Source organism: Sturnus vulgaris, chromosome Z (genome assembly GCF_052056855.1).
Source record: "Sturnus vulgaris isolate bStuVul1 chromosome Z, bStuVul1.hap1, whole genome shotgun sequence".
Lineage (NCBI taxonomy): Eukaryota > Metazoa > Chordata > Aves > Passeriformes > Sturnidae > Sturnus > Sturnus vulgaris.
The window spans coordinates 72,075,042-72,093,003 of record NC_142283.1 but is presented as its reverse complement, the minus strand read 5'-3'; the positions used below and the strand labels follow the sequence as shown (position 1 = coordinate 72,093,003).

At 45.1% G+C, this 17,962-nt stretch overlaps 2 protein-coding genes across 2 annotated transcripts in view; one reads left to right on the top strand and one right to left on the bottom strand.

Moving 5' to 3' along the window:
* The first annotated feature begins 4,244 nt into the window (after positions 1-4,244).
* Positions 4,245-7,809, top strand: PMAIP1 (phorbol-12-myristate-13-acetate-induced protein 1). The gene is made up of 2 exons (XM_014875478.2): positions 4,245-4,585; positions 4,896-7,809. The coding sequence occupies exons 1-2, from the start codon at positions 4,534-4,536 to the stop codon at positions 5,102-5,104; spliced, it is 261 nt and encodes an 86-aa protein (XP_014730964.1). The 5' UTR covers positions 4,245-4,533; the 3' UTR covers positions 5,105-7,809.
* Positions 7,810-13,332: 5,523 nt separating this feature from the next.
* Positions 13,333-17,962, bottom strand: part of PDZD2 (PDZ domain containing 2) — a 137,900-nt gene continuing 133,270 nt past the window's right edge. Inside the window, exon 24 of the mRNA XM_088156056.1 lies at positions 13,333-17,434. Within this exon, the coding sequence (XP_088012182.1) occupies positions 17,268-17,434 (167 nt within the window). The 3' untranslated portion in view covers positions 13,333-17,267. The remainder of the gene's footprint in view (positions 17,435-17,962) is intronic.

Here is a 17,962-nt window from a genome sequence, read left to right as displayed (position 1 = left end):
ATTTAAACAGCACATGAGATCTGTGTGAGTGGGCTTATATCCCAGCAGTGGACGTACAGTTCTCCTCAGTTTCTTATCCTGGGAGGTGTGGGATCGCTTTGTCAAATCAAAGTCAAATTAGCTGGAGTATTTCACTTAACTACCAAAAGCTGCATTAACCTTTTCCCTCACCACAGTGGAGATGTCAGCAGTGCAGCAGTAGCTGCTGGAGGCCAAATCTTTACTGCAGTTGCCACCAGAATAGTATTAACACAGAACAAGGCCATTTCCCTGAAAAGCGAGGTTGAGATTAATGCTTAAGGCTGGAGGATTTAGGAAGCTTTACTTGTAATAGTGAGAGAAATCCCTGGAGGGAAGGTGCCTGAGAAAAGCAAACCAGAGAATTAGAGTGATTTAAGAAAAACCCCGGTCAAAAAAAACCCCAAAAAACCAACAACAAAAACACAACAACAACAACAAAAACCCCAACCCAAAATGCCACAAAAACAACCAAACAAAAACATATCCAGGCTCTCCCTGGCTCTTGGCCACATGCCATTGGACTTTCCTGAAATGACCTTGGTTTGTACTCCTGACAATAGAGCCAAGTTTCCTGGTCGAGTGCAGAGACACACAGGGATCAACAGGAACTGTCGACTCTGCAGTCTGCAGAAACGGGAAAAGGGAGACAGAAAAACAAACAGCTTCTCAGTTAACTCAAGAGCTGTCAACATCAGTCTTGGGAAGATGAGAAGATAAATTCCAGTGTTGAAACAGCACCAGAGATTTATTTAAAATCTTAGAGGGAGGCACATAAACAGCTTGAAAATGATTCAGCATAAATAACTGAGTTCAGAGAAAAAACACCTAGTTTCCTTTCTCTCCCACTCTTGATTTCGTTTTTGCAACATTCGATTTCCTTTCAGCAAACCTGCTCACTGTTATGTGTGGTGAGAATATGTCACACACTGTCTTTTAATGACACGTTCCTGGTAAAACCACATCACCACACACCAGTGAAGCTTGGGGCACATTATCTAAAGATGATTTTCTCTTCTCAGCTGTGTTAATTGTGATAACTTTAAATGGTAATAAGCAGAAATAAACTGGACAGCTGCTCCAGATGGGCAGTGCTCCTTGGGCTGCTGTTTTGCTCCCCTGCTATGGCCCACCTGGGGACCTGTGGTCCTGCTCAATGTGATCACAAAAAGAAAAAACTTTTGTGGCTGGTCTGGTAGAGCAGATTCCTGGGGGTCTGTGCTTCCCACAGATACATTTCTTTATTTAGGGGAATCAAAACAAGAAAACGTCAGAGCTCGCTGGTGGCTTTTGAAACCACAATCGACTTCGCCCCGTTGCATAATCCTATAATTAGCAGTGGCCACCATGTGCTGTTCCCGCCAAAATGGGCTGTGATTTACACATCAGTAGCCCCCTCACACACCAGTAAGCCCCGCGAGGATGTGGGCCAGATCTGGAACTTGAGGCAATTCCCCTCTAAACACCACTGCATTACAACACTGCACTCAGATACATGAGAGGAGCACTTCAAGTACTCGGGCTCACAGGCTGGTCTATTAACCCATTTTGCACAATAAATGTCCCCTTTTTTATTGCCTTTTATCCTTCTATATTGCCTTGTATCCTTTATTACCTATTACTCCACTTTTACTACCTTTATCACTATTTTCAAATAAGACAAGGAAAATAAATGAACGCTCTCAACTCAACTATCCCACCGGTTTGTGCCCAGCTGTCCTGAAAGGAAAGAATCTCTCCCACATATGCCCAAAAGAAGGACCCATCTTTTTTTGGGGCTGCAGGGGTATAGAGACAAGCTGCCCTTTAAACTTACCTGCCTTCAGGGTGAGGAAGTGCTGCTGAGCAGGAGAGGATTGAGGTTAATTTGGTTTTCCTCACTGGAGGAAGAGTAATTTAAATAATTTGCTCAAGTATTTGATCTGTCTCCAGATTCACAAAGAAGAACAATCTGCAGGTCATACATGGCTCTGTCTAAACATTCAAAATAAATGTGCAAGGTCACACACACACAATGCCAACAGCACAAGACACCAGTATGACCTCATGGCTTAAGTTTGTGAGCACTTTGCCTGCACTGGGCACCGCTGAGCACTAAATGGGGCAGGAGCAGCACGTGGGGGTCTCAGTAAGGCCCCAGCCCCAGAATGCTGACATTCTGGAGAGACTTCCATGATTTGTGGAGCAGCTATCAGACTGTGGCTGTGAGATGCAGCCCCAGGCATCACATGCTGTAGACCACCACACCTCCTCCACGAGGGATGACACATCACACAGACATCCTCCTGACCTGTTTACCTGCCTTGCCACCTCCTAAAACCCGAAAAACTTGTTTTGGAGAAACAGTTTCTTATGTAACAGGAATGATTTTCAAAGGCCAGCTCTACCTGAACAGGGCTGAGTTATTAACAGGTGTGTTCATACAGTTGAAGAGACCCCAAACACAGAGGGTCAAGGAAATAAGCCCACATGCCACAGAGGTTATATGCCAACTGAGAGATGATGGCATATATCCTCAACCAGAAACTTCTCTGTGGCTAACCTAAGCTGCTCTGACACCAGGACACAGTCTGGCAGGGTGCACTGTGTGGTGTTGACAGTGCTGGTTTACTGTTTTGGGAAGGGCCTTGAAAAAGCTTCATCCAGCTACAGCTTTCATTTAGACATCTCACCCTGAGAAATGCACCACTGCCCCTCCCACATGCCAGCCCTGCAGCACCACTGTGCCAGTTGCCTCCTGTCAGGCATCAAGGGAGCTGGGGTTCCCTACACAGGGAGAGAAATCAGCCATGTTTCAAGTGTGCCATCATTCTGGGAAATAGCAGGGAAAAGGCTGTCTGCACTGAGCTGTGAATGATTCCCCTTTTAATGGAACTTCAGAGTCACCAGCATTTCTAGACACTTGACTTCAGAGGCTCCTATGCCACAGAATGGAGCCTCTCAACATTCTCTTGTGGGTCTGTATTACACTATGACATCTTAAGTTGTGTTTTGATGGGAAAGGTAGTAATTTACTGACTTTCAGCCACAAATCAGTTCTTTGTAAATCTGCCCATCTGTGCTTTCTTTGCATCAAGAAGGTTTCATTTTCTCCTAAAAGCAAAAGTCCATGCCGTGTGTCACAACGTGAAATATCAACTCTCTCGGAGACAGGAGGCAAATAAGTGATCCACATATCACTGGCAGCTCTCCCAACATTGTGCAACAATCACAAATGCATAAGGATGACTTTGTTCCAGCTCTTGCTTCTTGCAAAAAGCACCATCTAAAAATACAGAAGGCACAGGTAAATGTGCCCTGGTATGTGTCAGCCAGAGGCATGGCATGCATGTACTGCACTGCCACAGGGAAGATCCAGCAGTGGGAGGTGGACCCAAGTTGCTGCAAGTGGTACATGACTATAGGCTAGCTTGTTTCCCCTTGGTTGGTTTGAGGGCAAGGTCACCATCACTTCGAATAGAAAGAAGGTTTAGAGAATTGGGGTTGCTCAGCCTGGTTGAAAGGGGGCTCTGGGGATTCTTTATGGCAGCTTTCCAGTACCTGAAGGAGACCTATAAAAAAGACTGGGACAGACATTTGAGAAGGGCCTTTTGCAATAGGACAAAGAGTAATGATTTAAACTAGAGGTGCATTGATTAGAATAGCTATAAGGAAGAATTTTTTATTTGTGTGGTGAAGTACTGGCACAGGTTGTGCCTCTTCAGAGAGGTGGTGGATGTTCCTGGGGCTTCGGGCAACCTGATCTAGTTGAAGATCTTTCTGTCTTTGTGGCTACAAGCAGCAAAATACAGGGGGGCTGGTCTCAATAACCTTTAAGAAGTCCCTTACAAATCAAACTATTCTACGCTTCTGTGATAATAACACACCCTATCCATTTGTTCTGCTTATCCAAGCACTCTCCATCCCTCCACCATTCTTCCTCAACATCATCATTGGAACTCTTTCCACCTTTCCTGGACCACCACCACAGCCACAAGCCCAGCCCACCCTCCCATCTCTCTTTGCCTAGAGCAATCCCACCTCGCTGCTCTGCCTCTTCTTGCCCAGATGATGCAAACCCCCCCGTTCATCTCCCCTGACCCACCACAAGCCCACCTCACCCTCCATTCCTCAGCACACCTCCACCTCGCCTGCCCAGCACACAGCCCATCCTCCCATCCCTCCTGCCGCGCACACCGCATCCCTCCAGCCCTCTCCGGAAGCGTAGGCGGTGTCCCCGTTCCGGCCCCGCTCTGCCCGGGCACGCCGCCGCCTGCCCGCCGGGGGGGCGGAATCCCCGCGCCTTTTCGCTACGTCACCGCTGAGGGAAATCCCCGCTGGACTTCCAGCTTTTAGCGCCCCGCTCGGCTCCCGTGCCGGCAGTACGCGACTGCCTCCGACCCGAGCACATCGTGGGAGCCCCGTGCCCTGAACAGAGTCTGAGCTCTCTGTGCCCCGTCGAGCACAGACATTCCGTGCCCTGTCGAACCGAGCCCGGGCTCTCCGTGCCCCGCCGAGTCTCTCCCCGCCGCCGCGATGATGCCTGGCCGGTCTCTGCGCAAAACCACGCCGCCAGCCGCTCCTACAGGTACCGGAGGGGGAAGGGAAAGGGGGGAACGGGACGGCACAAGGATGGGACAGGGATGGGACAGGGATACACCGTCCTGCGCCCAGGTGCTGCTGCCCGGCTCCAGCACCGCGCAGGCGGCCAGCGCCGGACGCGGCTGCGAACCCCCGTGTGCAGGCGAGAGGAACACAGCTGCTGCTCCCAGCGAGTGGGGGGCAGAAAGGGCGCGGGGTGGGGTGTGCTTCACGAGGAGGAAAAAGTATGAAAATTGGACTAAAAGTACGATACTGTGGGGATCTTATTAAAGCGGTAACGACGCGCTTTTCAGCAGGACGGGAGGCGGCGGCGGCGGAGTGCGCCCTGGAACTGGCTCGCATCGGCGACAGATTGAACCTGCGGCAGAGGCTTCTCAACCTGTTCTCCAAGCTGTTCTCGCCGAACCCCGAAACGCGGGCTGCCCGCGGACACGGCGAGCGGAACAGAGGAAGACCTTGGCTTTGTGGATTTGGAAGAAAAGGCTCCACAGACAGTGGGAGATGAAGAGACCTCAAATCTCGCTGCGTTGTATTTTTAGCTGCCCGGAGCCGCTGGAAGATGGCTATCACATGATTTCTCTGAAGAATGTTACAGCAATACTGGCGTATGAATGCCATGTGGGAAAAAAAGATAACGATGGGCAGAGTCCCTAAACTGTGCAGTGGTGACTTGTGGTAAGCTGGTGACATGGGGAGATTTGGGGCAAGACTGAACTTGCCCTTCACCGTGGTCTGAGAACACTTTCAGGAACCCGAGCTCCCCAGTCACCTTCTGCTCCTCATGTCCCACTGCCATGTTTCACCGAGGAGTTCAGCCCTCCTCCAGGATGAAGCCAAAAAAAGTGCTAGTGTTTTGGAACTTGGGATCACATACCACAAAGGAAAAGCCAGTTGCTGGATTTTTGACTGCTCCTCTTTTCTGAACTACGGAATTCTGCTGGACGGCGATCTGGAATTAAAATTTGTTAAAGACAACCACTATCTCCATTGAAAGATTATTTGTTATAGGATGTTGTTTCGCAGACTAAAAGTTATTCTAAGAATTAACACAGTGTTTCATAGCTCTAGTCTATATTATAAATATATAGTATAAGTTTATATATAGTAAGTATACATAAAATATGAATATGTGCACTGATAGTGCATGTCATGAGAATTTAACAGAACTATTAATTGAAAGCTGTTCGTTTAATCTCAAAACACAGTGTGAAAAAATGTTCAAAATCCGACAAAACTCAATATAGAAAGGTATTATATAAACAAAAAAGGCACAATATTTTCTGATGATACAGGAAATAAATCATGCTTCAGAGATAGAAGCATATTTTGGCATTATATAAGATACATATATGAATACATATTACATAAACACAGATATTGAGGTAATTGTGGAAGGATTCCTTCAATATTACAAAGAATTTCTTGATAACAGTACAATTCTGCTGTGTCCTTATAAGTCCTTAAAATAACTTCAATAGAAGTAGATTTTAAAGTTGAGTCTCAAGTTTTGCTGAGAATGTTATTTATTCAAAGAAAGCATCTACCTCTCTTTGAAGAAATAATATCAATAGAATTGAGCATCACAGTGGTACAAGAAAGTAGCCTTAGATGTTTGAATGTTTAATTATACTTACGGGAAAAGGCTGTTCCCTTGTACTTTATTTCCACTTCATTTCATGGCCTCCTTGTTTCAGTTCCAGAATGGTGGAGCTGCTGCAGCACATCCACTGGATGGTGATGCATGGTTGCCACTGAGGGGTTACATGGGAATGACCCATCTCACTGCGGGGATATTACCTTTGGCTGGCTTCCGAGGAGCTCAGCTAAACATCTTGATTGCTGACAAGGCAAACAGTAAGTTTGCCAGTCATTTCATGTCAGGTCCATCCTAAACAGTATTTTTCACGGGTCCAAGATAGCAAGAATAGGGCTGAAGCTGTTTCATAGCTACCTCTAAAGTCACTGGTCAGAGTTCCTTCTCTTAACTTGTATATAAGTGCATTTGCATTTTATAAGGCTGTATAGTTACACTTTAGTATTTGTGTCTATTCAAATTATGTCTTCTCCTGTCTTGTAGTGAATTCTTGTTTGTATTTATAATTTATTTTTCTGTTATCTCTTCTTAATCTGCCTTTGCAAGACTGTAATTATATAACTCTGGTCACTCTCATAAACAGCTGTGCAGGGGCTGTTACCTATTGACACTGACTTCTGTCACTGAGCAGAAGCTGACTGACTTTGCCTCCTTTCCACGTGGAAGACTTAACCCCATCCATCCCGGTGGTGTTACAGGGAGCTCTGCTGTTGTCTTGAGCCACGTGCATGTTTCTCTTCCCCTCTAACCTTGCCAGTACCTTTTCAGGGAGAACATGATGTTTCAAGAACAGTTGTTATTTATCTTACTACTGCAAAGCAGTGCATTTTGCTGACATGTACATAGGTCAGTTTTTCAGGTACTGAAAAATAAATGCAAAGGCTTTCAGACCAGCAGAACACCAGCTCCCAGGCTAGCTCTGCATCCAGCTGGGCAAATCTACATCAGAGGCAGCTTCAGCTTCATAAGAAGAGTTGCTGTTGTATATCCTGCGCTTGGTGGAGTCTTGGAATCTTCAAGGACACTGAACAATGAACAATGACCACACCTGTCTGGAACTCTCAGAAGAATTCAGCATTAGCATTCACATTAGTAGCTGAAAAGTATGTGAATAAAACCGTTCTGTTCAATTAATGCTGCTTACAAAGTCAACAGGAGACGATTTGTGGATTTGCAGAGCCCACCCAGTTCTTCAGTCTGTAGCGCATATGAATATTACAAAAAAAAAGTATATTCATAAATGCATTGTCATGGGGATATCCAAGTTTAGTGTTAGCACAGTATTTGTCTGCCTACTTATGCAAGGACTACTTGCTTTTTATGAAATGTTTTAGGTGTTTCTGTGCATTGTTAAGAATGGTAGTGTTCAACGAGTACTCAGGAAAAAGGCATAGACGCAAGAGGTCAGTGCCAGTATATGACCAAGCGCTTGCTGATGTCCACCCTAGATTTCTTTTGTTAGTTCTGCAAAGGATCTGCTTTATGACTTTATCAACATGAGTTTGTTTTCCTTAAGGCCTGTTCTGGATGTGTGCCAGGTGTGTTGCTGTATGCCTCATGCATGTATGTCTTGAATTTGTGCTAAGATAATAAACACGAAGTGTTTACGAGAAAAATGAGTCACGAAGGTTGCTATAACTCAGGTTTTCTTTTGTGGATTGTGAAAGCATGTTTGTGTTATGCAAATTCCTTCCATGCTTCCATGTCAGCAGGGCAAAAGCACCAGGGCAAGAGCAGAGTGCCAGCAGGTGGGAGATGAGGCTTTGCCTTCTGCCTTTAAGAGGAACAAAACAGAAACCTGATCCTGAACTTCAAAATAAAACACCTATTCTAGTATTTTTTGTTAACTACTGGCTGCAGAATATTTGGGTGGTATTGGGGGCCCATTACTTCTACCAGAGTAGCTGCAGCTTTGTAAAGGAGCATTCCTTGTAAAGGATAGACATCCAAGTTAAGGGTTTGTCTAAGATGCAGGCAGAAAGGGATACAGCGTTTTGTCAGGCTGTTTTTTCACCTTCTCCAAAATTCGAAGCTGGAGACTGGGAAGAGTGGGAAATGTAGCTGCTTATCACAAGGGAATAGCAGACGGATAGTGCAGAGCACATTCTTCTTCCCTAAAGCTGTGGCCCAAAGATGTGTCCGTGCAGAGGAGACCCTGAGGTCCTCCCCTGCTATGCCAAGCACAGCAGCAGGATCCCTGCTCAGTCACTGTGCTGCTTTTCCCCAGCTTCACAGGCAAGGAGCACCATCCCAGTAGCTCATTATTTCCAGTGCAAGGAGGACTAAGAACTTCTGGGCCAAAGGCTCTTTTTTCTAGTAACCAGGAAAAAAACCCAAAGAGACATAACTCCCCGTTCTTTCCCACTTAATCACCAGCAGAAGCCTGGAAGATTTTTATTTTGGAGGGCATCAGTGAAGTGGTCCTGAGAAGGCTCATCAGCCTGGTGAAATGTGCCACTGTAGGTGCTGCACAGAAGTCTACAAAGATTCACCAGCAAATCATACTTGTGTGACTCCTCAGACTTGTGAAAACATTCAGACACTCTCACCTGCTTCCCACTGGAGTCTGGCCCCTCTCCAGCCCTCCAGAGCAGTATCCAGTCACCTACATAGCATGACGCTTGTCCTACTCCTCCCTAAAGGAGGGCAGGGGGGAAAAAAAGTCCTATCACTGGGGCATGGCATTGCAATCTGAATGCATTTGACTCATCCACAAGCATCTGATATCAAAAAAAACAAAACAAACTCACCTGACAAAGCAAACTGACAGAGTTGCCACCCTAGAATGCTCTCCATCCACCAAAGTACCTGGCTGGCCAAGTGCAGCCCTGGGTCGTGTTTGCACCGTGGTCCCCTAGGTGAAAACCAGCCTGGCCCCCTTGGCCAGCTCATGCCTTCATACCTGAGACTCGATGCACAAGTGGTATTTCCCAAACAAAGGGCCAGACAAGCAGATACTTCCTCTTACCCTCATGGGATGTTTTTATAAATCATCTGAAAAACAATGTCTCATATGCTGCTCATTATATTTTTAGCACATGCTGCTGGATGGGACTAAGTTTTATCACTTTCCTCCCATTAACACAAGAGGGTGTGAGGGCATGATGTGCATCCATGGAGGCATAAGGAGGCCGGACAGGAAGGGCTGGGGATATGATGAGTTGCCTTTCAGTCTGGCAGAATTTCCCCCGAAGCAGGTGACTGACTGATGGTGGGACTGTCAGTGAGCAATAGTCCCAAAAGCTGTTACAGCTGTAAACAAGGGTCCTCACCCAAGTGCGTCAGGACACTGTCTGGCCCGTGTAATTAATGGGCCACACCAAGGCTGCCCTGCCTTCTCACGCATGGGCTCTTTGCAGTGCCAATTCTCACCAGCCCTCTGAAAGCATGGAGGTGGGTGTCATTCCTTCAGCAGCAGGAGATACCCCATAAAATGGCAGTGACCACAAATAAGAGAGTTCAGCCATTTCATCTTTGGTGGCTCTGGTGTCATTCCCTCATCCCCATGAAAGGATGGTTGGAGCACCATGAGGTTCAGAGGCTCAGCTCCTCTATGACATGGTCACCACCTGAAGGCCCAAGGAACCTTTTTGTAGTGGACAGGCCAGCTTGCAAATGTGAGAAAAACAATTGCTTGCAGCAACACCCCTGAATAAGGCCAATAATAGGATGCTGGGACTTCCTCCCTCAGCTCCTGGGTCCCAGCTGGGATCACAGTCCCCTGCTGTGGCATGGCAGAAATTAAGGGCAGCAATCTGCTTCCACTTTCCCCTTTGCGCTCCTGACAGGGATGTGACAAAGCCACAACAAAGGCAGGAGGCCACAGTCATGTCTGCCCTGCTTGGGATCAGGAATTAGGGAGGCAATTTTTGACAAGAGCAGCTGGACACTGAACACTCCCCAGCATCACCATAGCACATCAAGGAAATGGCTTTGGTATGTAGGGAAAAAAATCCAAGGAATTTCAGCACCAGGTAACTTGTTTGCTTAGTGCAACGGTATCAGACTGATTCAGTCACACAAAGGGGTGAGGCCAGCACATATGGAACTACCAGTGGAAAGGCAGGAAATTCTGCATTTAATATTGACTAACTTCAGAAAATACCCTGACTGACACAAAATATCCTCCTAGTCAACAGCTTTACACTCTATGGGATGGAAGGGTAACTCCTTGCTTTAGGAAATTATGTTTATTTGCATCAAATGTTCTTTCATGTGATCATTTAAATTGAGGGTTTTTTTAAAGGAAAACAACTTAATTATTGCTGGGTCAAGTGCTTTACTGAACACAGCTACATGAAAGAGGAAGTCATGACTGGCTTTCCTTATAAACAGAGTCCAAAACGGGCTTTACTAAAGGCTGATGGACACAGTCTGGTTTCAGCCATGCTCCTGACAAGAAGAAACACTCATTGACCAGAAGAGGTGAGGAATCAGTCCTAGATAATGCATATCATTTGCTACCCAAGCATCCATCTGTTGGACACAGGACGAAGGTGCTGTAAAAGCAGTTACACAACTCAGTATTGCATAGAAAGGAAAAAATCAAACACCCAAACGCTGGACCAAAAATCTCCCAGCACTGGGCAAGGCCCAGTCCAAGGGCTGGCAGCACAGAGGCAGCAAGGTGGACATGCCACCTGTGCAGCCACGGCTGGCTCTGTGGCTGACTCTGCATTGCCATGGGCGCCAGGAAGTGCAGCCAGGGCTGTGGTCTGGGAAGGTTTTACTTCCTCTTGTCATTGGGGCGACGTGCTGCCCTGTGGCACCACTTCCCTGTGTTCACGGGTGTCCTACCCAGCCACCACCTGCCCTGCTCCTGGCCTGCCACCGACTGCAGGGTGGCCTGTGGGAACCTTCTCGCCAAGGGGTCTCCTTCATAGCATCCCTGCTTGGGGACCGTGACCATTAGCCTCTGGTCAAATGTGGTAAATTGGCACTTTTGATACATTCCTGGAGATGAAGGAACAGACACACCAGAATCACAGACCCTATTCAGATAACATTCAGTGATGCCAACAGGGAACAGGAGGAGAGCAGCAAAGATGTAAAAAAATGAGAAATTAAATGGAACCTTTTAGGTAGAATCACATTTCAAGTTCCTCATTTGCCCATGCCCTAAGGCTTTCACAACTGAGAGAAGTAAAAATTTTCTTGTACTTCACATGTCTTGGTGGATAAATGAAGTCACATGTACTAATCCATTTACAGGTAAGTTCATTGTTTCTTCTTACTTTTGTATTTCTCTTTACTTAGCTACTGACTGTGGCAATTAAGATTTCAATTAAAGATACTCGAGACTAATCTTACATGAGCCAGGCTGCTCAGAGGTTTGAGCCCTGCTGACCTCAGCTCAGGCCATGTGTTGGAGAAATCAGGACAAACAGGGAGATGGATACAGGGAAGTCAGTGAAAGAGAGGAGAGGATCTAGGCTGGCCCAGCACTGGTGACAGAATGGGGGAGCAGAAAGGCAGAGGAAACCATGACTGAAAAGATCTTCCTTTTCCCTGTGCAGCCCTGGAGGAGAAGCCAGGCTCATCTGTTGGGCTGAACCAAGACTGAGGGGACTGCACACACCATCCCACAGCTTCCCATGCATCTCCTTCCCAATCTGCTGGATTTATGCCTTGCACAGTCTCACTGCACAACAGCATAGATTCTGCAGCATTCCTCATCATCATGGCTGTGTGCAAGGGACAGGAATGGGGAAAAAGGGATCCCAAGGCAGATGGAAGACTGGTATACCACAGAACTCCTCCTCTTTCCCTCCAGTCCAGGAAAGAGTCCGTGTGCCCAGGGGGCAGGCTAGGGCCCAGCCACACTGGCCTTTCCCACAGGATGAGTCAGCACAAGCTTTGGGCTTATCCCTCCTCATGAGGTACTGAGGTTCTTGCTCATTTGCACCTTGTAGCGTGGCACCCAGAGAAGGAAACCGAAAGCAAATACAGCGGCTTCTGGGGCACAAACCTGGGGCTGACAAAGTGCCCTCTGCACCACTGGCATAGGAGAGCAAATGTCTTCCTTTCCCCTTGCACAAAACCCCAGCAGGCCCTTTGGGGCAGCACTGTGCACAGGAGGAACTAGTGATGTTTGCCAGACCTGGCACAAGATGCAGGCGAGTGCCATGGGTGCACCAAGGAAAGGTCAGGACTGCCCTGTACCGTGCGGGAGTGCTGCTGCAAGTGCCCAACCCAGCAGCAAAAACAGAGCAATGCACAGGAGCCTGTGGTGTGTATATAAACACTCAAACTGGCCAGGCCCTTCCTCTAGTTCAGCCTTCCCCAAAGTGACCAGCTGATGTGTTCATGTGCTGCCAGGATTTTGGGCACCTCTGGCATTCCACGGCTGAGAGAAGAGCTTTCTGGGCTGGCTCATCTTTCCATGAGGAAGGCTTGCTTTGGCCTGCTGTGCAGTGACTTTGAAGTGCCTTGAGTCTAAAAGAGTGGCCCACTTGATGTAAATCTCCCCAGTTTGGAGGCAGCGGTCTCCATCTCCCACCATGAGCTCCACTTCAGCTCCACTCCATCCACAGAGAGTCTCCAGCCCACCAGCTCACTGTGGCTTTGAAGGGAATTTTATCCCCAGAGTAGGTAGGGAACTAGAACAAATACCATTACATAGGTATTTAAACCATATACAGCAGGTTAGGCCTAGCTGTATAAAATAATTCTCTACACATACAATCCCTCCCCTCACAGCCCAAGGTCTGGGCAGGAGGTACAGTTTACAGCCAGAATGCTCCAGGGACTGCTGCTTTGACAAAAACTCCACATTTTCCTAGAACAGGGACAGGAAAAAACAACATTCTGAAGCAGGTTTTATAAAACACCTTGTACCACTTCTTAAATGCCTGAGCCCTCTTCACATTGAATGGCAGTTTTCAAGAAGGCACTATTTTAGTTCCAGCTTAGATGCACACCTGGACAGGATTTACACAAAGTCTTTGACTGCTCTCCCTGATATCCTTGTCCCTGTGATGCCAGTTCCACCTGTGGAACAGACAGACTCTGGCATAACAGAATTAAGTATCTAGAGTAGTACTAAGGATACCATTTATTTTTAAAATAACTAAAAAACCCAAGCAAAACAGTTTGTGGCAATACAGATTGACATAGAAAAGACAGAAATCAAAAAAATGTACAATCTATTTCATGTTATTGCACTGACTTTTTTATAATATACAAGGCGTATTAAACAGTTTTCATTAAAAGAAGTTTTATTTATATAAATAAAAGTGTAAATATACAATATCATACAATAAGTGTATCAGACTAACACACAAAATCTACCTAGAGTGGGATCCCCATTTTTCTCATGAGCTAGTCTACTCTTCATCAATATTTTCACTTGTACATTTACATAACCTAAACATAGAAACAGGTAAACATTCCCATCTGGGAACACTTCCTTCAGAATTTGACAAGAACCACTGCAGAACATTTACCAGGGTTAATTTTAAGTGAGGAGCATTAGGAAATATGAATCACTTAACAGTTTCTTAATACTTATCTGTCATTCTATTATTTTTTTTAGCGAGAAAATGATCAAATGTTTTTCCCTCCCTAATCTCAGAGTTTTCAATACAGATGCAGTTCCTACAGAAACTGGAAAGAGCTTCCAGGTACAAAAGGCTGCAGAATATGCAATGGCAGCATCTCACTGCTCTCATATCCATGATGTGCACCTTCAGCTGCCCCAGATCTGGGTGCACCAAAGCCCAAACCTCCTCCATCTAGGAGCAAACTCCCCTTGTCTGGAATGCCTCCAGCTCCCTGGTGAAGTGCATAATTTCAGCTTGATTTTTTGGTCTTCTAGGATGCAGCTGCCAAGTCTCTGCTCTCCTAGAGTTTGGCCAACACTCCAGCAGTGTGAAGAATCACCATGGGGACTGATATGCAAACAGCAAGGCCAAAAATAGTCATGATCCTACTGAATACTGATGAACTAATGCAACGTCCTCCATCATTTTAGTGTGACCAGGCTCTTAGAAAAATAACATGTACTTTGCCAGGTATGCAACCGAAAGTTTACTACATCTGCTTGGTCTACCCATCTTGTCTGTAATAAAGCAGACACCCATACTGCAGATCCTGGAGCTTTTTCAGGGAATGTCACCCCAAGAGAGATGTCAGGAAATGCTACTGTAATCATACCAACATCAGTGAAGATGGTGATCTTTCACAAGGAAAAAAAAAGGTATTTTCAGGAACAGAAACAATCAGGGTTAAATACAATTCTTTTGCTTGCTCTAATGTTAGTAGAGAAATGTTATCTTTCTACCCATAGTAACTATTATCAGATTTAAAACATTAAACCTATCTTTTAAATTATAGCCACTACTGAATCACACACAAAAATCCCCATTTCTGTTTGCTGTTACTCAGCCAACACTTATCTACGTGCATGTAAAATAAAATACTGAACAGTATCTGATTACTGAAAAAAAAGCCTTCTAAATCACTCACAATGAACAGTACCTGCAAATAAGCATCTGAAAATATCCACCACGTATCATCTTAAGACACTTCAAATTAACTTTAATTTACAAAATGAAGACTTTACCTTTGAGCTCACACTGGTATAGGAGTGAGGGAGACATATACCTCCCTGCGACGGAACCTCCAGAATTCTAGACTGTGGACTGAAAAAAATGCCATTTCCTAAAACACAACTGTGATTTACCACATTAAAGTAGCAAGAAGTCAGTACTGCACTTGCACGTATTATACGTATACAGGTATGCATTCACTACGCTGCATTAAATTCCACATGCATTTTATGTATCTATTATACACTCTATTACAGTCGGATTTTGGTCATTCCTGAACAAGGCCTCACCATTCAGCTGTCACTGCCAAATTATCTTCTCCCTGTTTTTCAGCAAATATGCAGGGATAACCTCTTCTATCCCATCTCAGGCCTGGAATCTATGTGGTCCTCCAGCTCTAAGAGCTGCATCCTCCTGAAGCCTCTCCCACCACGGAGGTGACCCGAGGCATTGACCAGTCCCGACAGAGTGGCTGAGCTTTGGGTTCACAGGGGACCCAACTCCACAGTCATCTCACAGCACTGAACCTGAATTAGTTTCAGCAGAAATCCTGCAGGCAAAGGAGCTGTAGGACTACGTACAGTATTGCCTTTCCTGTAACAAAAAGCTGCATCTCTCCCTGGATTCACATGCTAGTATGTCACTGAAAAAGAATGAAACCTATTTATTCATTTTTAGGCAAACATTGCACACTTTTTCTATTCATCTGATCTCAGGTTGCCTTGCAGAACTGAATTTTCTTCTGCTCATCTTGAGCTGCAGTCTAATGAAGCTGTCACAGAGATGAACCCAAGCGAGTGCTCCACTAACCTGGAAGCAATTGCTTCAAGCACTGCTGAATAAATGTAAATAAACTGAACTACAGTATGATCTTGGGGAAGGGCCAAGTGACAAGCCCAGACCTTTTTGTAACAGCTACGCAGTGTCTTGGCTCACTGAAAACAGAGGCAGCACTTCAGACTTGGACTGGTTCCAGGCCGAGAGCTCTTCACCCTGGGCATGTTGGCTGCAAGCAGTCTCCAGCCTAATGTGATGAACAACCTGAGCACTGTGGAACAAACAACTTGTTCTCAGCTGATAAGGACACTGGCCCATTTCCTGCTGTATGTATTTTGTGTTGTTTAGCTATCCCAGATGTAGGAAGAGAAATAACAGAGTCTAATCTCTTGCACCCATACACTCTCCTCCCAGCACAGCAGATTAAGCAGCATGGCCCGCTACTGACACCTCTTCTGTGAGTAGAGGTGAGAAAATCCAAACTAAATTCTTGTGGCATTGCAGCCCTTTCTCTTTTGCTGTACCCAACACCATGGTTTTTCCCATCTACACAAACAGTTTTCAGTTTCACCACCCAGAGCCTTCAGTATCAGCCCAATCCTGCTGCAGTTGGGTGTACTTGCATCATCCACACACATCTTCAACCCACTCTCACACAAGCAAAAATAAATACTGGACAGGAGAAAACAAAGAAGACCAATTAAAAGCCACCACAAATATGGCCAGCTCAGATTTAATCTGTTATAATCCCCATTTTTAGATCACCACTTTTCAGCTTGGGTCTTTCAAGTTGGGCAGCCTTAAACTTCTTGAAGACAAGTAAAAGCAGCCCAAATTGCAGACATTCTTAGCAGTCACTGAAGTCTGTGGGATCTGTAAGTGCTCAGCACTCGAAATTATCCCCCTTTTAAAAATATATATTTTTTAAAGGTGCCTAACATTAGAAGCCTAAATTTGAAAATTCAGACCCCAATTTTTTTATCGCCCCCATTTTAATCATAACTAACAACTCAGTATACACCTTGGTGGACAATCACCTATTATTTGGACATGATTTTCTTACAGATTTCTACTATATTAACACCAAGCGCTTTCACATACAAGTTGCACCTAGAAGTAGATTCAGTTGTGGTGGATGCTGAGTTAGTTCATTAGTTTTAAGAGGATTTTTCAGCTTTGCAATAAAATGCTTGTATTTTAGGCATACAAGTTGTGCAAAATTATACTCTTTTGTCATGCACTTTTAGCAAAACTGCTCTTAGAAGAATAAAGTGAGATTGTTCCAGACATTCTCTTATTACAACAAAAAAAAGGACCAGACCCTAAGGAAGTGTCCTTAAGTCTTATAACAGCTAAGTGATATAGTACAGTCTAAAACCCACCCTTGTCAACAGGATGGCAACCAACGAGTTCTACTACCAACACTCTGCAGATACTAAAAATATCAGGGACAGGCACAGTGTTATTTATCTCAGTCAAAATACTTTAAATCAAACCCAGGAGAGGTCTTGAAGTTCCAATAAAACTGCCACATAATACAAAATTGTCTCTAACTTTTGGCTTCCTTCATCCCCAATCATTAGGTGAGATTTTTGAAGCTCATCATACGCTTGCTCAGTGGTTCTCCAAGGCTCTTAGCACCTCTCTGTAAAGCATTAAGACACTTCTGTGTGGCTTTATAAACAAAGACAGCTTTTAGACAGTTTTAAATGGTTTGTCTTAGCAAGTGTGATTAGACGTAGCTTCCATCATACTGAAGTTCTGTGCTTTCTGATCAGCAATTGAACAGGCCCCTCTGGCACAGATTTAATGATGTTCCAGGCATCATAATGCATGAGCCCAATTAATGACTTCCCACTAACAGCAAGAATTTCATCTCCAGTTTCTATGTTTCCAGATTGCTCCGCAGCACCACCTAGGAGCAAAAGGGGGGAAAGTCAGTGTTAAAAGAAAAAGAAGTGAGCCCACAAAAATCTGCGTTCCACTGGGATGAAACAAAACATTTTTTTCCAGCTGTAACAATTTCAATACAAGTCACTTATGTTCACCTCAGCTCTAGCAAGCTACCCCATGCTGCATCTCACAGAAAAGATTATTTTAACAAAGATAAAGCCTTGTTCTCAGAAAAGATGTCTGGATTTGAAGGAAATAACATAAGTGTATGGAATATGCTGAATATTATCTCTGTAGCTGTAAGAAAAGCTGGTTGATAAAATAACCATGAAGGTTATATGTGGCATGGATGTCCTTTGCAATTTTAACAGAGTAATAAGTAGGTAATGCAGTAGACTGTAAAACCTGGGATGAACAAATTAAACACTGATAGCAGATTTTGGACAAACACCATTCACAAAAAGCTTCTAGAGAGAGGCATACCCTTCACTGCTGATGGAAGTATGTTTTCTGTAATGACAGTTAAACTAACATGAGCTATCGCAGGGAG